Raw genomic sequence first — 23,711 nt, 5'->3', positions numbered from 1 at the left:
GATTATAATCTCAGTTAATCACTAATCAAGATCACAGTCCAGTCAGTCCAGTCCAGCCTGGAGAGTCTCACACAGCTCTGTCAGTGTCAGTGGAGTCTGATTATAATCTCAGTTAATCACTAATCAAGATCACAGTCCAGTCAGTCCAGTCCAGTCCAGCCTGGAGAGTCTCACACTGCTCTGTCAGTGGAGTCTGATTATAATCTCAGTTAATCACTAATCAAAACAATGCAACCAATTAGAGCAGAATCAAATACAGCACACTACAGTTCGTCAAATACCATGCATTAACAAGGAATACATCAGAGGTGTCCCCTGATCAAAGGCCAATAAAGGATGGATAAGCAACAACACCCCTACTCTTACAGACAGTGTCCTGGGATCTGTACTGACCAGCAGTCAGGACACCCCTACTCTTACTGACAGTGTCCTGGGATCTGTACTGACCAGCAGTCAGGACATCCCTACTCTTACTGACAGTGTCCTGGGATCTGGACTGAGCAGTCAGGACACCCCTACTCTTACTGACAGTGTCCTGGGATCTGTACTGACCAGTCAGGACACCCCTACTCTTACCGACTGTCCTGGGATCTGGACTGACCAGAAGTCAGGACACCCCTACTCTTACCGACTGTCCAGGGATCTGGACTGACCAGCAGTCAGGACACCCCTACTCTTACTGACAGTGTCTGTATCTGTACTGACCAGCGGTCAGGACACCCCTACACTTACTGACAGTGTCCTGGGATCTGTACTGACCAGCAGTCAGGACACCCCTACTCTTACTGACAGTGTCCTGGGATCTGGACTGACCAGCAGTCAGGACACCCCTACTCTTACTGACAGTGTCCTGGGATCTGTACTGACCAGCGGACAGGACACCCCTACTCTTACTGACAGTGTCCTGGGATCTATACTGACCAGCAGTCAGGACACCCCTACTCATACTGACAGTGTCCTGGGATCTGTACTGACCAGCGGACAGGACACCCCTACTCTTACCGACTGTCCTGGGATCTGGACTGACCAGCAGTCAGGACACCCCTACTCTTACCGACAGTGTCCTGGGATCTGGACTGACACTTCTACACTTACCGACCACGTCCTACACACACAGGGAAGTGAACCAATTACAGCACAAGCAGAAGCACAAACAGCATCGCAGACAGACACTCCAGTACAGTCACAGCTCCCGGCCAGCGAGAGAGAGACTCCACAGTGCAGCAGCAGCAGCAGCAGCAGCAGTCTGATGGCACAGAAAAACACAACCGGGGCTTCTCGGCACACCTGATCGGGGTCCTGGCCAGAGGCGTCAGACTTAGCATTTCTGCACGGAAGCGACGAGCGTCGCGACTTTAACCGAAACGAATCATCGCGAGTGGCCGACGCGCGCGCTCACGTGGGGATCGGGGGGATCCCAACAGGCTCGTTATTTCACGGAGAGGGAGCCCCCCGTCAAGAGCGCCCGGTTTCCACACAGCGCGACCCGGCCGCTGGCACTCACTGACAGCTAATCCCCGGGGACGAGCCTCGTCCACGTCACACCGCCCCGCCAGAAAAACACAAACTGTAAAAGCGCGCGCCCGGCTCCTTCAGTCCTCCGGCCTCAACCCCCCCCCTCTCTCCGAGCGCGAGCAAGAGAGCGCGCACGCACCCGGGAGAAACGGCCCCCCTCGCTCGCTCCCCGTGAACGCGCACAGACACACAAAGCGCGGGCTCGTCGACTTCTACTCAGGAAAAAAAACTAACCGACACACCGAGCCGCGCCGACTCCCGTAAACACACACACACACACTCGCCCCTCGCTCCCTCTCGGCCTCCTCGGCGCGGCTCAACTTTCCAGCCGCCGCTCCGCTCGCAGCCTGCAGGCCCGGCGCCCTCGCCGCGCCCCCGGCCCCCGGGCGCCGGGCCTGGGCCTCCCGCCCGCCCGCCCGCGCCCTCGCCCTCGCCCCCTCTCTCCCTCCCGCCCGCCCGCCCGGGCCGGGGGCCGGCCGCCGGCCGCCGCCGCGGACTCCAACCCGAGGGCTCGCTTCTTCGTGCTCCCGGAGCCTGCTGCCGCCCCCCCCCGCCTCCCCAGTCCTGTCCGAGCCCCCCGCGGAACCGCGGCCAAACTCACCCCTTTGAGCCGCTTGATGAGCGCGTTCTTCTGCCCGCTCTTGGGGAGGCCTCGCTGCTCCAGGGCGGCCTTCAGGTCCGCCACCCGGAGCGAGTGAAGCGGCTTCCCATCCAACGTAACGTCTTCGAGCTCCGCCATCTTTGCTTTTCCCCCCTCGCTCTTGCGCTCGCTCGCTCGCTCTCTCTCTCCCCGGCTCGGCCGCTGCAACGCCTTCCCCCCCGCTGACGTCAGAGCTCGGCTTTCTCCGGAGCCGGAGAGGCCCGAAGAGCAGGAGCGGGAGGGGGGGATTGAACGCGAGGCTCAGTCGTCGGCAATCTCCGGAGAGAGCAGGCCGAGCCGACTTCGGCAATCTCCGGAGAGAGCAGGCCGAGCCGACTTCGGCAATCTCCGGAGGGGGCCGGCCCAGGCCCCTTCGGCAATGTCCGGACAGCACTCGTCCGCTACCCCTGCAGCTCACAGGAGTTCGAAGGTCGAGGCGTCGTCGGTGATCTGCGGACAAATGGTTCGATTATTGATGATTACTGACTCAATCACGATACTTGCACGTTGTTATATACAGAAAGCCGGGGAAGAGACCCATGTCTGAGCCGTCTGAAATCGACGTCAGGGCGAATCTGTAAAGTATTTTTAAAAGCAAGAACGTGAAAGCCGCACCATCTTGCTGAATTCCCCTTGTGTATGGATTTCCGGTCAAGTTCAGGTCTGTTGCAGTAGGCGCCCCTGGCGATGGTACTGTAGCGCCTACGGGTTCGTGCAGGACAGAGGACGAGCAGAGACGAGACAGGGAAACAAGCACCAGCCTATATCCCCCTGCTCAACAACACCAGCCACAGGCTTTCCACACACATCAGGGGACCCAGGGGACACGGACACAGGAGCAGGGTGGTAACTCGTTAAGAAAGGCTCCAGAGGCACCTGGCTGACACCCCCAAAAAGCTCCGCAGCCGAAACGTCGTGTTTCTTGTCTCCTCTTTCCAGCAGGGAGTAAACCTGTACTTGTTCAGTGGAAACAGAGCTCCCAGGAGAGAGGAGAGAGAGGGGAGAGAGGAGAAAGAGGAGAGAGGGGAGGAGAGGGGAGAGAGGAGGGAGAGAGAGAGGAGAGAGAGGGAGGAGGGGGGAGAGGAGAGAGAGAGGAGAGAGAGGGAGGAGGGGGGAGAGGAGAGAGAGAGGAGAGAGAGGGAGGAGGGGGAGAGAGGAGAGAGGAGGGAGAGAGAGAGGAGAGAGAGGAGAGAGAGGGAGGAGGGGGGAGAGAGGAGAGAGAAAGAGAGGACACTGTCCTCCTGTCCTGTGCTGGGGTGGACAGCAGGGTCAGGGGACAGTGTCCTCCTGTTGTTTGCTGGAGTGGACAGCAGGGTCAGGGGACAGTGTCCTCCTGTCCTGTGCTGGGGTGGACAGCAGGGTCAGGGGACAGTGTTCTCCTGTCCTGTGCTGGGGTGGACAGCAGGGTCAGGGGACAGTGTCCTCCTGTCCCGTGCTGGGGTGGACAGCAGGGTCAGGGGACAGTGTCCTCCTGTCCTGTGCTGGGGTGGACAGCAGGGTCAGGGGACAGTGTCCTCCTGTCCTGTGCTGGGGTGGACAGCAGGGTCAGGGGACAGTGTCCACCAGGTGCACCCAGCAGGACCGCAGAGGGGTGTTACTGTCCCACCCGGAGACACAGAGGCGTCCCTCCCAGGGGAGGGGCAGAGACACTGTCCCTGCTGGGCTTGACCTGAAGCTTGAGGGTGACGTGAAGCCAGGGAGAAAGCCAAATATTCACCGTTATAATAAAAAAATAAAATGAAGTTCGATGTTACTATTCTTCAAAGAAGAAATTACGACACTTAAGGGCATAAATATATAGACATTGTGATATAACAATACAAAAACATCATACAATCACCAGAACAAGACATCAGCCACAACACTACCAGCCTGATTAACATCACTGAACTAGTTCATATGACACAGGATGTGTGTAAGACAGTTCCTGGATGTTTTTAAAGAATCTGAGTACAGTCTAAAGGAATGAATGGATTCTTGTATTACAGTTACATTTCTACACTTCATTCTACAGTTAAACAGACGAATCTGTACACCAGGTGGCTGTTGTCTGGTGACATGAATAACGACAGCACCTGTATCCCCCTGCAGCTCACACACAGCCCACTGGGGCTCAGGGTGAGCCTGGCCAGTACCTGGGAGAGGTGTGAGTGGGGCCAGCAGGGGGCGCTCACCCTGCAGGCTGTGTGGGTCCTAACGCCCCAGTACAGTGACGGGGACACTAGACTGTAAACAAGGCGCCGTCCTTCAGATGAGACGTGAAACTGAGGCCCTGCCTCTCTGTGGTCAGTCAAGACCCCAGGGTGTCTCTCAGAAAGAGTAGGGGTGTGACCCCAGTGTCCTGGACAGACTCCCCCTGGTCTTTACCAGTCATGGCCTCCTGATCAGCCCCCTCTCTGAACTGGCCTCATCACTCTGCTCTCCTCCCCACTGAGAGCTGGAGTGTGCGAGCGGACTGGAGCCTCATCACACTGGGGGGGTGGAGGGGGTCCCCAGTACTGGACAGCGCTGGGAGAGGGGTGGAGGATCCAGAAAGGCGCTATAGAGGTGTCAGGAATTCCTTATGACCGTGTTCAATATCAGACCCCCAGGAAGAGCAGGGGCTCCAGTCCCAGCGACTCTCAGGAATGCCCTGGGAGGAGACAGGACGGTCAGAGTCGGGACAGCAGCACCTTTCCTCCGGGGCCGGAAGAGTAACGTTCCCAGGTCTCGGCCTGACAGGGGTCCGATCACCGCTCTCACGAGGAGGAGGAGGGTGCTCTCGGCCAGCGGGGCTGGGTGCGGGTGCTCGTAGGCCCCGGACACTTTCACTCCGAAACGTGCAAAATCAGGGGTGAACGCCCATTGGAAACAAAACCTCCCCCTCTGATCCTAAACACAGGGCTGTTCTCTACTTACACACACCTGTGTGGCCAGATCAGATCTCTTTACTGGGCCTGTACGATCAAGATCAGATCTCTTTACTGTCCCTGTACAATCAAGATCAGATCTCTTTACTGGTCCAGTACGATCAAGATCAGATCTCTTTACTGGCCCTGTACGATCAAGATCAGATCTCTTTACTGTCCCAGTAAGATCAAGATCAGATCTCTTTACTGGCCCTGTACGATCAAGATCAGATCTCTTTACTGGGCCTGTAAAATCAAGATCAGATCTCTTTACTGGCCCTGTACGATCAAGATCAGATCTCTTTACTGTCCCAGTAAGATCAAGATCAGATCTCTTTACTGGCCCTGTACGATCAAGATCAGATCTCTTTACTGGGCCTGTACGATCAAGATCAGATCTCTTTACTGGGCCTGTAAAATCAAGATCAGATCTCTTTACTGGTCCAGTACGATCAAGATCAGATCTCTTTACTGGGCCTGTACGATCAAGATCAGATCTCTTTACTGGGCCTGTACAATCAAGATCAGATCTCTTTCCTGTCCCTATACTATCAAGATCAGATCTCTTTACTGGCCCTGTACGATCAAGATCAGATCTCTTTACTGGTCCAGTACGATCAAGATCAGATCTCTTTACTGGGCCTGTACGATCAAGATCAGATCTCTCTACTGGCCCTGTACAATCAAGATCAGATCTCTCTACTGCCCCTGTACAATCAAGATCAGATCTCTTTACTGGCCCTGTACAATCAAGATCAGATCTCTCTACTGCCCCTGTACAATCAAGATCAGATCTCTTTACTGGGCCTGTACGATCAAGATCAGATCTCTTTACTGGGCCTGTACAATCAAGATCAGATCTCTCTACTGTCCCTGTACAATCAAGATCAGATCTCTTTACTGTCCCTATACTATCAAGATCAGATCTCTTTACTGGGCCTGTATGATCAAGATCAGATCTCTTTACTGGGCCTGTACGATCAAGATCAGATCTCTCTACTGGCCCTGTACGATCAAGATCAGATCTCTTTACTGGGCCTGTACGATCAAGATCAGATCTCTTTACTGGGCCTGTACGATCAAGATCAGATCTCTTTATTGGGCCTGTACGATCAAGATCAGATCTCTTTATTGGGCCTGTACGATCAAGATCAGATCTCTCTACTGGCCCTGTACAATCAAGATCAGATCTCTCTACTGGCCCTGTACGATCAAAATCAGATCTCTTTACTGGGCCTGTACGATCAAGATCAGATCTCTTTACTGGGCCTGTATGATCAAGATCAGATCTCTTTACTGTCCCTGTACAATCAAGATCAGATCTCTTTACTGGCCCAGTACAATCAAGATCAGATCTCTTTACTGGTCCTGTACGATCAAGATTAGATCTCTTTACTGGCCCAGTACGATCAAGATCAGATCTCTTTACTGGCCCTGTACAGTCTCCTGCATGAGGACTGTGTCTTTTCTCAGACCCCAGCTTGCTCTCCAGGAGACACACAGACAGGGAGAGAAGCTGGGGGTCAGAGCGCAGGGTCGGCCATTTATACAGCACCCCTGGAGCAGCTGGGGTTGAGGGCCTCGCTCAGGGGCCCAGCGGAGAAGGATTCCTCTGCCGGCCGCGGGATTCGAACCGGCAACCTCCCAGCCACAGGCACAGCTCCTGAGCCCCAGAGCCAGCGCTCCGCCCTCAGTTACAAATGAGGAGGCCATACCCCCCAATCAGCGATCAGCCGCTCATTCATTCAGAGATCTGAATCAATTCAAGGTCATTCAGAGAGCTAAACACAACTACAGAGTAAAATCAGACTCATATAGTCACGGCGCAGATCCTGAGCCGCAGAGCCAGCGTACTCCAGTGTGGTGCGGTGGAGCCCCAGGACAGGACAGAAAGGCCGTACAGAGGGTTCTGAGGTCCGCGCAGAACATCACTGGGCCCGAGCCACCCTCCATGGGCTCGAGCCGCCCTGCGGGACCCCAGGGCTGGGGTGGGCTTGGGAAGGTGTTCTGGACGGACCTGCAGAGTTTTGTGTGCAGTGAAAGGTGCTTTTTAGATTGAGGGATTCTGATATTTTATTGTACTGCCTAATAAGCATTTATTTATAGTAAATTGATTAGTCATTCTGGGTAAATGTCACATTCACTAATCACAATGGTCCAATAATACTCCCATTTTTAGTACTTCTGGGGTGGAGCTGAAACTATTTGAATTCTATTAAAAAACAGAAATGCTACAGCAAGGAAAACGTTCGATATCTGTACAAAATACCATCCGATCACATCATTGACTTCATTACCTCCGGCAGTTAACTGTTTTTTTTCTGTTTGTGTTTTTTTTTCTCTTGTACCTGTCTGTTTCTGATCCTCTGGTTGTGTTTGTAAATTCTTTATACGTCTAATGATAAAAAAAGAGCTCTCTTTTCAAGCGGTTTGTGCTGCGTCTGCAGTCCCGCGTCGGAATTCAACCGCTACTGGCGCAAACTTTTCCCAACGCTAGGTGGCGCCGTCGGCACGTCTCTACCGCGACATCAGCAGAGGGATCGATTCTGTAGCTGGTGATGATGACAACAGCGGCAGCGATGATTATTATTATTATTATTACTAAAGCACTTCTCTGGCCTGTCGACACAACAGAACACCAATCCGGTCGTGATCCGGAAGGAGAGAAACTCCTGCGCGTCCACAGCGCGAGTTGACGGAAAGACCCGAGCGGAAAGGATCGCCCCTCGGCTCTTTCCGGCCGCTCTCGTCGAGACCAGCCCTTTCCGGTTTCCGTTTAAAACCGGAAGCTGTGGTGTTTTCCTTCCTTCGCAGACGGGCGAATAACAACAACGACGACACGCACCGCAGACCCAGACGACAGTCCGAGAGTCGTGTACCGACAGCGGCGGCGAGGAAAGACCCAGGGAGGCGAGCCGGGGGTGTCTGTGTAACCGTGGTGCCTGGGGCTGAAGAATATCGGGAGGCCATGGACTGAGACGTAAATAAACACGCGTGATCGCGGTTCACATTTCAGGAAGAGGAAGCGAAGAGACATTTCTTTATTCCTTAACGGTGCTACGGTAAGAGCACTTCTCACGCCCTGTCAATTATTATTAGTAATGTTATTACAGAGGGATTCTCTGTGATCTCCTCTCTCTATCTCTCACTGTGTCTCCTGTCCTGTTGTGTGTGTTTATTACTGAGGGCTTCTCTGTGATCTCCTCTCTCTCACTGTCTCCTGTCCTGTTGTGTGTGTTTATTACTGAGGGCTTCTCTGTGATCTCCTCTCTCACTGTGTCTCCTGTCCTGTTGTGTGTGTGTATTACTGAGGGCTTCTCTGTGATCTCCTCTCTCTCACTGTGTCTCCTGTCCTGTTGTGTGTTTATTACTGAGGGCTTCTCTGTGATCTCCTCTCTCTCACTGTCTCCTGTCCTGTTGTGTGTGTTTATTACTGAGGGCTTCTCTGTGATCTCCTCTCTCACTGTGTCTCCTGTCCTGTTGTGTGTGTGTATTACTGAGGGCTTCTCTGTGATCTCCTCTCTCTCACTGTGTCTCCTGTCCTGTTGTGTGTGTGTATTACTGAGGGCTTCTCTGTGATCTCCTCTCTCTCACTGTGTCTCCTGTCCTGTTGTGTGTGTGTATTACTGAGGGATTCCCTGTGATCTCCTCTCTCTCACTGTGTCTCCTGTCCTGTTGTGTGTGTGTATTACTGAGGGCTTCTCTGTGATCTCCTCTCTCTCACTGTGTCTCCTGTCCTGTTGTGTGTGTGTATTACTGAGGGCTTCTCTGTGATCTCCTCTCTCTCACTGTGTCTCCTGTCCTGTTGTGTGTGTGTATTACTGAGGGCTTCTCTGTGATCTCCTCTCTCTCACTGTGTCTCCTGTCCTGTTGTGTGTGTGTATTACTGAGGGATTCCCTGTGATCTCCTCTCTCTCACTGTGTCTCCTGTCCTGTTGTGTGTGTGTATTACTGAGGGCTTCTCTGTGATCTTCTCTCTCTCACTGTGTCTCCTGTCCTGTTGTGTGTTTATTACTGAGGTCTTCTCTGTGATCTCCTCTCTCTCACTGTGTCTCCTGTCCTGTTGTGTGTGTTTATTACTGAGGGCTTCTCTGTGATCTCCTCTCTCTCTCTCACTGTGTCTCCTGTCCTGTTGTGTGTGTGTATTACTGAGGGATTCCCTGTGATCTCCTCTCTCTCACTGTGTCTCCTGTCCTGTTGTGTGTGTATATTACTGAGGGCTTCTCTTTGATCTCCTCTCTCTCACTGTGTCTCCTGTCCTGTTGTGTGTGTGTATTACTGAGGGCTTCTCTGTGATCTCCTCTCTCTCACTGTGTCTCCTGTCCTGTTGTGTGTGTGTATTACTGAGGGCTTCTCTGTGATCTCCTCTCTCTCACTGTGTCTCCTGTCCTGTTGTGTGTGTTTATTACTGAGGGCTTCTCTGTGATCTCCTCTCTCTCACTGTGTCTCCTGTCCTGTTGTGTGTGTGTGTGTGTGTAGTACTGAGGGATTCCCTGTGATTTCCTCTCTCTCACTGTGTCTCCTGTCCTGTTGTGTGTGTGTATTACTGAGGGATTCCCTGTGATCTCCTCTCTCTCACTGTGTCTCCTGTCCTGTTGTGTGTGTGTATTACTGAGGGATTCCCTGTGATCTCCTCTCTCTCTCACTGTGTCTCCTGTCCTGTTGTGTGTGTTTATTACTGAGGGCTTCTCTGTGATCTCCTCTCTCTCACTGTGTCTCCTGTCCTGTTGTGTGTGTGTATTACTGAGGGCTTCTCTGTGATCTCCTCTCTCTCACTGTGTCTCCTGTCCTGTTGTGTGTGTGTATTACTGAAGGCTTCTCTGTGATCTTCTCTCTCTCACTGTGTCTCCTGTCCTGTTGTGTGTGTTTATTACTGAGGGCTTCTCTGTGATCTCCTCTCTCTCTCTCACTGTCTCCTGTCCTGTTGTGTGTGTGTATTACTGAGGGATTCCCTGTGATCTCCTCTCTCTCACTGTGTCTCCTGTCCTGTTGTGTGTGTGTATTACTGAGGGCTTCTCTGTGATCTCCTCTCTCTCACTGTGTCTCCTGTCCTGTTGTGTGTGTTTATTACTGAGGTCTTCTCTGTGATCTCCTCTCTCTCACTGTGTCTCCTGTCCTGTTGTGTGTGTTTATTACTGAGGGCTTCTCTGTGATCTCCTCTCTCTCACTGTGTCTCCTGTCCTGTTGTGTGTGTTTATTACTGAGGGATTCTCTGTGATCTCCTCTCTCTCACTGTGTCTCCTGTCCTGTTGTGTGTGTTTATTACTGAGGTCTTCTCTGTGATCTCCTCTCTCTCACTGTGTCTCCTGTCCTGTTGTGTGTGTGTATTACTGAGGGATTCTCTGTGATCTCCTCTCTCTCACTGTGTCTCCTGTCCTGTTGTGTGTGTATATTACTGAGGGCTTCTCTTTGATCTCCTCTCTCTCACTGTGTCTCCTGTCCTGTTGTGTGTGTGTATTACTGAGGGCTTCTCTGTGATCTCCTCTCTCTCACTGTGTCTCCTGTCCTGTTGTGTGTGTGTATTACTGAGGGCTTCTCTGTGATCTCCTCTCTCTCACTGTGTCTCCTGTCCTGTTGTGTGTGTTTATTACTGAGGGCTTCTCTGTGATCTCCTCTCTCTCACTGTGTCTCCTGTCCTGTTGTGTGTGTGTGTGTGTGAGTACTGAGGGATTCCCTGTGATTTCCTCTCTCTCACTGTGTCTCCTGTCCTGTTGTGTGTGTGTATTACTGAGGGATTCCCTGTGATCTCCTCTCTCTCACTGTGTCTCCTGTCCTGTTGTGTGTGTGTATTACTGAGGGATTCCCTGTGATCTCCTCTCTCTCTCACTGTGTCTCCTGTCCTGTTGTGTGTGTTTATTACTGAGGGCTTCTCTGTGATCTCCTCTCTCTCACTGTGTCTCCTGTCCTGTTGTGTGTGTGTATTACTGAGGGCTTCTCTGTGATCTCCTCTCTCTCACTGTGTCTCCTGTCCTGTTGTGTGTGTGTATTACTGAGGGCTTCTCTGTGATCTTCTCTCTCTCACTGTGTCTCCTGTCCTGTTGTGTGTGTTTATTACTGAGGGCTTCTCTGTGATCTCCTCTCTCTCTCTCACTGTCTCCTGTCCTGTTGTGTGTGTGTATTACTGAGGGATTCCCTGTGATCTCCTCTCTCTCACTGTGTCTCCTGTCCTGTTGTGTGTGTGTATTACTGAGGGCTTCTCTGTGATCTCCTCTCTCTCACTGTGTCTCCTGTCCTGTTGTGTGTGTTTATTACTGAGGTCTTCTCTGTGATCTCCTCTCTCTCACTGTGTCTCCTGTCCTGTTGTGTGTGTTTATTACTGAGGGCTTCTCTGTGATCTCCTCTCTCTCACTGTGTCTCCTGTCCTGTTGTGTGTGTTTATTACTGAGGGATTCTCTGTGATCTCCTCTCTCTCACTGTGTCTCCTGTCCTGTTGTGTGTGTTTATTACTGAGGTCTTCTCTGTGATCTCCTCTCTCTCACTGTGTCTCCTGTCCTGTTGTGTGTGTTTATTACTGAGGGCTTCTCTGTGATCTCCTCTCTCTCACTGTGTCTCCTGTCCTGTTGTGTGTGTTTATTACTGAGGGATTCTCTGTGATCTCCTCTCTCTCACTGTGTCTCCTGTCCTGTTGTGTGTGTGTATTACTGAGGTCTTCTCTGTGATCTCCTCTCTCTCTAGATGTCCTGGTTCCATCAGGCAGTCCAGGGTCAGCATGGCCCCCCTGCAGCGACAGCGCCCCCTAGCTGGGAGGACCTCCTCTCTCTCAGCAGCCCGGCGCCCCCCGGGCCCGAGCCCTTCACCTGCCCCCTGCCGGCCGTGCCCCCCGGCCAGCCCGAGGCCCCGAGCGCCCCGCCAGCGCCGCCCTGCCTGTCCTACGTGACGCTGCAGGAGCAGCGCTGTGTGCTCAGCTGGCTGCAGAGCTGGCCTCCGCCGCAGAAGAGCCGCTTCCTGCAGGACCTGCTGGCCAAGGCCGTGCCTGGGAAGATCTGCACCCTGCTGGACCAGCTGACCTCCCTGCAGGTCAGTCAGTGTGTCTGTCTGAACCCCTCTCTCTCAGTGCAGTGTTAATGTACTGGAGTGTCCAGTCAGTGTGTCTGTATGAACCCCTCTCTCTCAGTGCAGTGTTCATGTACTGGAGTGTCCAGTCAGTCAGTGTGTCTGTATGAACCCCTCTCTCTCAGTGCAGTGTTAATGTACTGGAGTGTCCAGTCAGTCAGTGTGTCTGTATGAACCCCTCTCTCTCAGTGCAGTGTTAATGTACTGGAGTGTCCAGTCAGTGTGTCTGTATGAACCCCTCTCTCTCAGTGCAGTGTTAATGTACTGGAGTGTCCAGTCAGTCAGTGTGTCTGTATGAACCCCTCTCTCTCAGTGCAGTGTTAATGTACTGTAGTGTCCAGTCAGTGTGTCTGTATGAACCCCTCTCTCTCAGTGCAGTGTTAATGTACTGGAGTGTCCAGTCAGTCAGTGTGTCTGTATGAACCCCTCTCTCTCAGTGCAGTGTTAATGTACTGGAGTGTCCAGTCAGTCAGTGTGTCTGTATGAACCCCTCTCTCTCAGTGCAGTGTTAATGTACTGGAGTGTCCAGTCAGTGTGTCTGTATGAACCCCTCTCTCTCAGTGCAGTGTTAATGTACTGGAGTGTCCAGTCAGTCAGTGTGTCTGTATTAACCCCTCTCTCTCAGTGCAGTGTTAATGTACTGGAGTGTCCAGTCAGTGTGTCTGTATGAACCTCTCTCTCTCAGTGCAGTGTTAATGTACTGGAGTGTCCAGTCAGTCAGTGTGTCTGTATGAACCCCTCTCTCTCAGTGCAGTGTTAATGTACTGGAGTGTCCAGTCAGTCAGTGTGTCTGTATGAACCCCTCTCTCTCAGTGCAGTGTTAATGTACTGGAGTGTCCAGTCAGTCAGTGTGTCTGTATGAACCCCTCTCTCTCAGTGCAGTGTTAATGTACTGGAGTGTCCAGTCAGTGTGTCTGTATGAACCCCTCTCTCTCAGTGCAGTGTTAATGTACTGGAGTGTCCAGTCAGTCAGTGTGTCTGTATGAACCCCTCTCTCTCAGTGCAGTGTTAATGTACTGGAGTGTCCAGTCAGTCAGTGTGTCTGTATGAACCCCTCTCTCTCAGTGCAGTGTTAATGTACTGGAGTGTCCAGTCAGTCAGTGTGTCTGTATGAACCCCTCTCTCTCAGTGCAGTGTTAATGTACTGGAGTGTCCAGTCAGTGTGTCTGTATGAACCCCTCTCTCTCAGTGCAGTGTTAATGTACTGGAGTGTCCAGTCAGTCAGTGTGTCTGTATGAACCCCTCTCTCTCAGTGCAGTGTTAATGTACTGGAGTGTCCAGTCAGTCAGTGTGTCTGTATGAACCCCTCTCTCTCAGTGCAGTGTTAATGTACTGGAGTGTCCAGTCAGTGTGTCTGTATGAACCCCTCTCTCTCAGTGCAGTGTTAATGTACTGGAGTGTCCAGTCAGTCAGTGTGTCTGTATGAACCCCTCTCTCTCAGTGCAGTGTTAATGTACTGGAGTGTCCAGTCAGTCAGTGTGTCTGTATGAACCCCTCTCTCTCAGTGCAGTGTTAATGTACTGGAGTGTCCAGTCAGTGTGTCTGTATGAACCCCTCTCTCTCAGTGCAGTGTTAATGTACTGGAGTGTCCAGTCAGTCAGTGTGTCTGTATGAACCCCTCTCTCTCAGTGCAGTGTTAATGTACTGGAGTGTCCAGTCAGTCAGTGTGTCTGTATGAACCCCTCTCTCTCAGTGCAGTGTTAATGTACTGGAGTGTCCAGTCAGTGTGTCTGTATGAACCCCTCTCTCTCAGTGCAGTGTTAATGTACTGGAGTGTCCAGTTAGTCAGTGTGTCTGTATGAACCCCTCTCTCTCAGTGCAGTGTTAATGTACTGGAGTGTCCAGTCAGTCAGTGTGTCTGTATTAACCCCTCTCTCTCAGTGCAGTGTTAATGTACTGGAGTGTCCAGTCAGTGTGTCTGTACGAACCCCTCTCTCTCAGTGCAGTGTTAATGTACTGGAGTGTCCAGTCAGTCAGTGTGTCTGTATTAACCCCTCTCTCTCAGTGCAGTGTTAATGTACTGGAGTGTCCAGTCAGTGTGTCTGTATGAACCCCTCTCTCTCAGTGCAGTGTTAATGTACTGGAGTGTCCAGTCAGTCAGTGTGTCTGTATTAACCCCTCTCTCTCAGAGCAGTGTTAATGTACTGGAGTGTCCAGTCAGTCAGTGTGTCTGTATGAACCCCTCTCTCTCAGTGCAGTGTTAATGTACTGGAGTGTCCAGTCAGTCAGTGTGTCTGTCTGAACCCCTCTCTCTCAGTGCAGTGTTAATGTACTGGAGTGTCCAGTCAGTCAGTGTGTCTGTCTGAACCCCTCTCTCTCAGTGCAGTGTTAATGTACTGGAGTGTCCAGTCAGTCAGTGTGTCTGTATGAACCCCTCTCTCTCAGTGCAGTGTTAATGTACTGGAGTGTCCAGTCAGTGTGTCTGTATGAACCCCTCTCTCTCAGTGCAGTGTTAATGTACTGGAGTGTCCAGTCAGTGTGTCTGTATGAACCCCTCTCTCTCAGTGCAGTGTTAATGTACTGGAGTGTCCAGTCAGTCTCTCTCTCTCTCTCAGGTGTGTGATCGCCCCCCCAGTATATTTGAATGTCAGCTGCGACTGTGGAGTCAGTGGTTCGAGTCGTGGAACGAGGACGAGAGAAACGAGTTCCTGCGCTGCCTGGAGGAGAGAGACCCGGCCTTTGTCTCGGCCTTCTACAGAGAGGTCGCAGGGACCTCCGGCGTCGCCTGAGCTGGGGGCAGGAGGAGGAGGAGGAGGGAGGACGGAGGACAGGAAGTGCAGGGGGGCTCACCCTAGCAGCTCCGACAGGAAGCTGTCTGGGGAATGGTTTCGGTGCTACACACAACTGGTGCTGCACGCAACTTTGCAACATTATAAAGCTTCCCCTCATCTCGGGTGCTGTCGCCAGCAGGCTTGTGCGTCGTATCTGTGTTTTTGGATCTGTGGAGGCCTAGGAAATCGCTTATTGACACGGGAGGCGCCATGTTTGGTATTTCTCCCCCTGCGGAGAGCGGGAGAGGCGTGGAACTGGCCGAGACGGTGTGAAGAAGATGTGTCCAACTGGTCTCGGTCCTGCTGATGGACCAAACCTCGATCCTGCAGTTCTTTCTTTGTGGAAAATCGGTTTGTTTGTTTTTTATTTTTGTATGACCCTGGAATGAGAGTGTCTCCCTCTCCTGGGTGCGCTGTGCCTGGGAGAGGCGGTGCGTGCACAGTAACACTTACTGACTGGGACAGGAAGAAGCTCGCCTCTCTGGGTTAAAAAATAATGTACAGTTGTCGAATAAATAAACCACACATGAGCAGTTGAGCCGTTCAAAAAAAGATGCTTGTATTGTCCGCGTCCGAGAACAAAAGACCCAGCACTATCGGCAACAGAGGAGTCCTGTACTCCCGTGAATAGCACGTCTGTCTGAGCGGTGGTTGGTATTCCTCGCACACACACAATAATACAAAATACACGCTGGTACAAAAGGTGAAGCAGTTTCAAAATGTTGCTTGTTTGAGTCGTTCAGAGTATAAACCCATTGCTTAAAAAGTGAATGTTGTGTGAATACCTGGAGTTGTTCATTTGTGTTTTAATAATCCTACTAAAGAGAAGTCAGTCCAGTCCAGCCTGGAGAGTCTCACAGTGTCAGTGGAGTCTGATTATAATCTCCGTTAATCACTAATCAAGATCACAGTCCAGTCCAGCCTGGAGTGTCTCACACTGCTCTGTCAGTGTCAGTGGAGTCTGATTATAATCTCAGTTAATCACTAATCAAGATCACAGTCCAGTCCAGCCTGGAGTGTCTCACACTGCTCTGTCAGTGTCAGTGGAGTCTGATTATAATCTCAGTTAATCACTAATCAAGATCACAGTCCAGTCAGTCCGGTCCAGCCTGGAGAGTCTCACACTGCTCTGTCAGTGTCAGTGGAGTCTGATTATAATCTCAGTTAATCACTAATCAAGATCACAGTCCAGTCAGTCCAGTCCAGCCTGGAGAGTCTCACACTGCTCTGACAGTGTCAGTGGAGTCTGATTATAATCTCAGTTAATCACTAATCAAGATCACAGTCCAGTCAGTCCGGTCCAGCCTGGAGTGTCTCACACTGCTCTGTCAGTGTCAGTGGAGTCTGATTATAATCTTAGTTAATCACTAATCAAGATCACAGTCCAGTCAGTCCAGTCCAGCCTGGAGAGTCTCACACTGCTCTGTCAGTGTCAGTGGAGTCTGATTATAATCTCAGTTAATCACTAATCAAGATCACAGTCCAGTCAGTCCAGTCCAGCCTGGAGAGTCTCACACTGCTCTGTCAGTGTCAGTGGAGTCTGATTATAATCTCAGTTAATCACTAATCAAGATCACAGTCCAGTCCAGCCTGGAGTGTCTCACACTGCTCTGTCAGTGTCAATGAGTCTGATTATAATCTCAGTTAATCACTAATCAAGATCACAGTCCAGTCAGTCCGGTCCAGCCTGGAGAGTCTCACACTGCTCTGTCAGTGTCAGTGGAGTCTGATTATAATCTCAGTTAATCACTAATCAAGATCACAGTCCAGTCAGTCCGGTCCAGCCTGGAGAGTCTCACACTGCTCTATCAGTGTCAGTGGAGTCTGATTATAATCTCAGTTAATCACTAATCAAGATCACAGTCCAGTCAGTCCAGTCCAGCCTGGAGAGTCTCACACTGCTCTGTCAGTGTCAGTGGAGTCAGATTATAATCTCAGTTAATCACTAATCAAGATCACAGTCCAGTCAGTCCAGTCCAGCCTGGAGAGTCTCACACTGCTCTGTCAGTGTCAGTGGAGTCAGATTATAATCTCAGTTAATCACTAATCAAGATCACAGTCCAGTCAGTCCAGCCTGGAGTGTCTCACACTGCTCTGTCAGTGTCAGTGGAGTCTGATTATAATCTCAGTTAATCACTAATCAAGATCACAGTCCAGTCAGTCCAGTCCAGCCTGGAGTGTCTCACACTGCTCTGTCAGTGTCAGTGGAGTCTGATTATAATCTCCGTTAATCACTAATCAAGATCACAGTCCAGTCAGTCCAGTCCAGCCTGGAGTGTCTCACACTGCTCTGTCAGTGTCAGTGGAGTCTGATTATAATCTCAGTTAATCACTAATCAAGATCACAGTCCAGTCAGTCCAGTCCAGCCTGGAGTGTCTCACACTGCTCTGTCAGTGTCAGTGGAGTCTGATTATAATCTCAGTTAATCACTAATCAAGATCACAGTCCAGTCAGTCCAGTCCAGCCTGGAGAGTCTCACACTGCTCTGTCAGTGTCAGTGGAGTCTGATTATAATCTCAGTTAATCACTAATCAAGATCACAGTCCAGTCAGTCCAGTCCAGCCTGGAGTGTCTCACACTGCTCTGTCAGTGTCAGTGGAGTCTGATTATAATCTCAGTTAGTAACTAATCAAGATCACAGTCCAGTCAGTCCAGTCCAGCCTGGAGAGTCTCACACTGCTCTGTCAGTGTCAGTGGAGTCTGATTATAATCTCAGTTAATCACTAATCAAGATCACAGTCCAGTCAGTCCAGTCCAGCCTGGAGAGTCTCACACTGCTCTGTCAGTGTCAGTGGAGTCTGATTATAATCTCAGTTAATCACTAATCAAGATCACAGTCCAGTCAGTCCAGTCCAGCCTGGAGAGTCTCACACTGCTCTGTCAGTGTCAGTGGAGTCTGATTATAATCTCAGTTAATCACTAATCAAGATCACAGTCCAGTCAGTCCAGTCCAGCCTGGAGAGTCTCACACTGCTCTGTCAGTGTCAGTGGAGTCTGATTATAATCTCAGTTAATCACTAATCAAGATCACAGTCCAGTCAGTCCAGTCCAGCCTGGAGTGTCTCACACTGCTCTGTCAGTGTCAGTGGAGTCTGATTATAATCTCAGTTAATCACTAATCAAGATCACAGTCCAGTCAGTCCAGTCCAGCCTGGAGAGTCTCACACTGCTCTGTCAGTGTCAGTGGAGTCTGATTATAATCTCAGTTAATCACTAATCAAGACCACAGTCCAGTCAGTCCAGTCCAGCCTGGAGAGTCTCACACTGCTCTGTCAGTGTCAGTGGAGTCTGATTATAATCTCAGTTAATCACTAATCAAGATCACAGTCCAGTCAGTCCAGTCCAGCCTGGAGTGTCTCACACTGCTCTGTCAGTGTCAGTGGAGTCTGATTATAATCTCAGTTAGTAACTAATCAAGATCACAGTCCAGTCAGTCCAGTCCAGCCTGGAGAGTCTCACACTGCTCTGTCAGTGTCAGTGGAGTCTGATTATAATCTCAGTTAGTAACTAATCAAGATCACAGTCCAGTCAGTCCAGTCCAGCCTGGAGTGTCTCACACTGCTCTGTCAGTGTCAGTGGAGTCTGATTATAATCTCAGTTAATCACTAATCAAGATCACAGTCCAGTCAGTCCAGTCCAGCCTGGAGAGTCTCACACTGCTCTGTCAGTGTCAGTGGAGTCTGATTATAATCTCAGTTAATCACTAATCAAGACCACAGTCCAGTCAGTCCAGTCCAGCCTGGAGAGTCTCACACTGCTCTGTCAGTGTCAGTGGAGTCTGATTATAATCTCAGTTAATCACTAATCAAGATCACAGTCCAGTCAGTCCAGTCCAGCCTGGAGAGTCTCACACTGCTCTGTCAGTGTCAGTGGAGTCTGATTATAATCTCAGTTAATCACTAATCAAGATCACAGTCCAGTCAGTCCAGTCCAGCCTGGAGTGTCTCACACTGCTCTGTCAGTGTCAGTGGAGTCTGATTATAATCTCAGTTAGTAACTAATCAAGATCACAGTCCAGTCAGTCCAGTCCAGCCTGGAGAGTCTCACACTGCTCTGTCAGTGTCAGTGGAGTCTGATTATAATCTCAGTTAGTAACTAATCAAGATCACAGTCCAGTCAGTCCAGTCCAGCCTGGAGTGTCTCACACTGCTCTGTCAGTGTCAGTGGAGTCTGATTATAATCTCAGTTAATCACTAATCAAGATCACAGTCCAGTCAGTCCAGTCCAGCCTGGAGAGTCTCACACTGCTCTGTCAGTGTCAGTGGAGTCTGATTATAATCTCAGTTAATCACTAATCAAGACCACAGTCCAGTCAGTCCAGTCCAGCCTGGAGAGTCTCACACTGCTCTGTCAGTGTCAGTGGAGTCTGATTATAATCTCAGTTAATCACTAATCAAGATCACAGTCCAGTCAGTCCAGTCCAGCCTGGAGAGTCTCACACTGCTCTGTCAGTGTCAGTGGAGTCTGATTATAATCTCAGTTAATCACTAATCAAGATCACAGTCCAGTCAGTCCAGTCCAGCCTGGAGTGTCTCACACTGCTCTGTCAGTGTCAGTGGAGTCTGATTATAATCTCAGTTAATCACTAATCAAGATCACAGTCCAGTCAGTCCAGTCCAGCCTGGAGAGTCTCACACTGCTCTGTCAGTGTCAGTGGAGTCAGATTATAATCTCAGTTAATCACTAATCAAGATCACAGTCCAGTCAGTCCAGTCCAGCCTGGAGTGTCTCACACTGCTCTGTCAGTGTCAGTGGAGTCTGATTATAATCTCAGTTAATCACTAATCAAGATCACAGTCCAGTCAGTCCAGTCCAGCCTGGAGAGTCTCACACTGCTCTGTCAGTGTCAGTGGAGTCTGATTATAATCTCAGTTAATCACTAATCAAGATCACAGTCCAGTCAGTCCAGTCCAGCCTGGAGTGTCTCACACTGCTCTGTCAGTGTCAGTGGAGTCTGATTATAATCTCAGTTAATCACTAATCAAGATCACAGTCCAGTCAGTCCAGTCCAGCCTGGAGAGTCTCACACTGCTCTGTCAGTGTCAGTGGAGTCTGATTATAATCTCAGTTAATCACTAATCAAGATCACAGTCCAGTCAGTCCAGTCCAGCCTGGAGTGTCTCACACTGCTCTGTCAGTGTCAGTGGAGTCTGATTATAATCTCAGTTAATCACTAATCAAGATCACAGTCCAGTCAGTCCAGTCCAGCCTGGAGTGTCTCACACTGCTCTGTCAGTGTCAGTGGAGTCTGATTATAATCTCAGTTAATCACTAATCAAGATCACAGTCCAGTCAGTCCTGTCCAGCCTGGAGAGTCTCACACTGCTCTGTCAGTGTCAGTGGAGTCTGATTATAATCTCAGTTAATCACTAATCAAGATCACAGTCCAGTCAGTCCAGTCCAGCCTGGAGAGTCTCACACTGCTCTGTCAGTGTCAGTGGAGTCAGATTATAATCTCAGTTAATCACTAATCAAGATCACAGTCCAGTCAGTCCAGTCCAGCCTGGAGAGTCTCACACTGCTCTGTCAGTGTCAGTGGAGTCTGATTATAATCTCAGTTAATCACTAATCAAGATCACAGTCCAGTGAGTCCAGTCCAGCCTGGAGAGTCTCACACTGCTCTGTCAGTGTCAGTGGAGTCTGATTATAATCTCAGTTAATCACTAATCAAGATCACAGTCCAGTCAGTCCAGTCCAGCCTGGAGAGTCTCACACTGCTCTGTCAGTGTCAGTGGAGTCAGATTATAATCTCAGTTAATAACTAATCAAGATCACAGTCCAGTCAGTCCAGTCCAGCCTGGAGAGTCTCACACTGCTCTGTCAGTGTCAGTGGAGTCTGATTATAATCTCAGTTAATCACTAATCAAGATCACAGTCCAGTCAGTCCAGTCCAGCCTGGAGAGTCTCACACTGCTCTGTCAGTGTCAGTGGAGTCTGATTATAATCTCAGTTAATCACTAATCAAGATCACAGTCCAGTCAGTCCAGTCCAGCCTGGAGAGTCTCACACTGCTCTGTCAGTATCAGTGGAGTCTGATTATAATCTCAGTTAATCACTAATCAAGATCACAGTCCAGTCAGTCCAGTCCAGCCTGGAGAGTCTCACACTGCTCTGTCAGTGGAGTCTGATTATAATCTCAGTTAATCACTAATCAAGATCACAGTCCAGTCAGTCCAGTCCAGCCTGGAGAGTCTCACACTGCTCTGTCAGTGTCAGTGGAGTCTGATTATAATCTCAGTTAGTCACTAATCAAGATCACAGTCCAGTCAGTCCAGTCCAGCCTGGAGAGTCTCACACTGCTCTGTCAGTATCAGTGGAGTCTGATTATAATCTCAGTTAATCACTAATCAAGATCACAGTCCAGTCAGTCCAGTCCAGCCTGGAGTGTCTCACACTGCTCTGTCAGTGTCAGTGGAGTCTGATTATAATCTCAGTTAATCACTAATCAAGATCACAGTCCAGTCAGTCCAGTCCAGCCTGGAGAGTCTCACACTGCTCTGTCAGTCAAAGGTCATAGGTTATTCAGAAGTTAATAATAATTTATTAACCTGGCAATGGTCCAGAACAATATCACAGAGCTCTTGAGTAAACCCTAAAGTGAAGCTCCTCCACAACAGAAACAGAGCCCCACAGGGCGTGGCGGCAGACGCCGCTCCTGTCCTGGGAAAGTCTCTTTCCTGTGAGCGGCCGCGCCTCGCTCCTGCCGGGACCTGCGCGGGCGGCGGGGTGGGGGAACCGGGCCGACCGGTCGGATCGGGGCGCTGCCGGCTGCCTGTCTCCCTGACCAGCAACCGGGGCTGGTGGGAAGGCGTGACCTCGCTCCTCCCGGCGGGTTTCGACAGGGCCCCGCGGGGGGGGGCGAGACAGCGCGGCGCTGGCGGGTGGAGAAGCTGCGAGACCGACTCGGGCCGTTTTCACACAGAATCCCAGCGTCCGCCCAGTCTGGAGACAGAGGGCGCGCCAGTGTGGTACTGCAGCGCTGGTACTGGCACTGCCACGGGGGGGAGAAAACCTGTTGTTGACAAAATAATCCGTTTCACAGGATTGTTCTTTTAGTCATGTTGGACTTGATTTGAACTGGTTTATTTCTTGCTTGAATTCTTCCATAAGTGCCTCTCTGCCAACAATGGTACCTCTCCTCCAGCACACACATCCTCTGCACGGCAGTGCCTGACAGCAGAGTGAGCCCTGATTGGAGGAGCAGTGTGTCTCACTGACAGAGTGAGCCCTGATTGGAGGAGCAGGTTGTCTGTCACTGACAGAGTGAGCCCTGATTGGAGGAGCACTGTGTGTCTCACTGACAGAGTGAGCCCTGATTGGAGGAGCAGGGTGTCTCACTGACAGAGTGAGCCCTGATTGGAGGAGCAGGGTGTCTCACTGAGAGAGTGAGCCCTGATTGGAGGAGCAGTCTGTCTCACTGACAGAGTGAGCCCTGATTGGAGGAGCAGGGTGTCTGTCACTGACAGAGTGAGCCCTGATTGGAGGAGCAGTGTGTCTCACTGACAGAGTGAGCCCTGATTGGAGGAGCAGTGTGTCTCACTGACAGAGTGAGCCCTGATTGGAGGAGCAGGGTGTCTCTCACTGACAGAGTGAGCCCTGATTGGAGGAGCAGTGTCTCTCACTGACAGAGTGAGCCCTGATTGGAGGAGCAGTGTGTCTCACTGACAGAGTGAGCCCTGATTGGAGGAGCAGTGTGTCTCTCACTGACAGAGTGAGCCCTGATTGGAGGAGCAGTGTGTCTCACTGACAGAGTGAGCCCTGATTGGAGGAGCAGGGTGTCTCTCACTGACAGAGAGAGCCCTGATTGGAGGAGCAGTGTGTCTCACTGACAGAGTGAGCCCTGATTGGAGGAGCAGGGTGTCACACTGACAGAGTGAGCCCTGATTGGAGGAGCAGGGTGTCTCTCACTGACAGAGTGAGCCCTGATTGGAGGAGCAGGGTGTCTCTCACTGACAGAGTGAGCCCTGATTGGAGGAGCAGTGTGTCTCTCATTGACAGAGTGAGTCCTGATTGGAGGAGCAGAGTGTCTCTCACTGACAGAGTGAGCCCCGATTGGAGGAGCAGTGTGTCTCTCACTGACAGAGTGAGCCCTGATTGGAGGAGCAGTGTCTCTCACTGACAGAGAGAGCCCTGATTGGAGGAGCAGTGTGTCTCACTGACAGAGTGAGCCCTGATTGGAGGAGCAGGGTGTCTCACTGACAGAGTGAGCCCTGATTGGAGGAGCAGGGTGTCTCTCACTGACAGAGAGAGCCCTGATTGGAGGAGCAGTGTGTCTCACTGACAGAGTGAGCCCTGATTGGAGGAGCAGGGTGTCTCTCACTGACAGAGTGAGCCCTGATTGGAGGAGCAGGGTGTCTCTCACTGACAGAGTGAGCCCTGATTGGAGGAGCAGTGTGTCTCACTGACAGAGTGAGCCCTGATTGGAGGAGCAGTGTGTCTCTCACTGACAGAGTGAGCCCTGATTGGAGGAGCAGGGTGTCTCTCACTGACAGAGTGAGCCCTGATTGGAGGAGCAGTGTGTCTCACTGACAGAGTGAGCCCTGATTGGAGGAGCAGTGTGTCTCTCACTGACAGAGTGAGCCCTGATTGGAGGAGCAGTGTGTCACACTGACAGAGTGAGCCCTGATTGAAGGAGCAGTGTGTCTCACTGACAGAGTGAGCCCTGATTGGAGGAGCAGTGTGTCTCACTGACAGAGTGAGCCCTGATTGGAGGAGCACTGTGTCTCACTTCACTAACAGAGTGAGCCCTGATTGGAGGAGTAGGGTGTCTCACTGACAGAGTGAGCCCTGATTGGAGGAGCAGTGTGTCTCACTGACAGAGTGAGCCCTGATTGGAGGAGCAG

At 51.0% G+C, this 23,711-nt stretch overlaps 2 protein-coding genes across 3 annotated transcripts in view; one reads left to right on the top strand and one right to left on the bottom strand.

Annotated features, from left to right (window-relative positions):
• The window catches only part of acin1b (apoptotic chromatin condensation inducer 1b), a 46,671-nt gene extending 44,367 nt beyond the window's left edge, over window positions 1-2,304 (bottom strand). For both annotated transcript variants that reach the window (XM_088916062.1, XM_088916063.1), the window contains exon 1: window positions 2,117-2,304. In XM_088916062.1, the coding sequence (XP_088772188.1) occupies window positions 2,117-2,254 (138 nt within the window). In that variant the 5' untranslated portion in view covers window positions 2,255-2,304. The remainder of the gene's footprint in view (window positions 1-2,116) is intronic.
• Window positions 2,305-7,824: 5,520 nt separating this feature from the next.
• Window positions 7,825-16,269, top strand: c5h14orf119 (chromosome 5 C14orf119 homolog). Its single transcript, XM_088916087.1, has 3 exons — window positions 7,825-8,105; window positions 11,719-12,060; window positions 14,652-16,269. The coding sequence occupies exons 2-3, from the start codon at window positions 11,719-11,721 to the stop codon at window positions 14,823-14,825; spliced, it is 516 nt and encodes a 171-aa protein (XP_088772213.1). The 5' UTR covers window positions 7,825-8,105; the 3' UTR covers window positions 14,826-16,269.
• Window positions 16,270-23,711: the final 7,442 nt, after the last annotated feature.

This window comes from Atractosteus spatula, chromosome 5 (assembly GCF_055471065.1).
Source record: "Atractosteus spatula isolate fAtrSpa1 chromosome 5, fAtrSpa1.hap1, whole genome shotgun sequence".
In the NCBI taxonomy this organism is placed as follows: Eukaryota; Metazoa; Chordata; class Actinopteri; order Semionotiformes; family Lepisosteidae; genus Atractosteus; species Atractosteus spatula.
This window is presented reverse-complemented; position numbering and strand designations above follow the sequence as displayed.

Coding starts and splice junctions, on each gene's coding strand:
- c5h14orf119 (XM_088916087.1), top strand. CDS start 11,719: ATGTCCTGGTTCCATCAGGCAGTCCAGGGTCAGCATGGCCCCCCTGCA. Junction 12,061..14,651: donor ACCAGCTGACCTCCCTGCAG/GTCAGTCAGTGT, acceptor TCTCTCTCTCAG/GTGTGTGATCGCCCCCCCAG.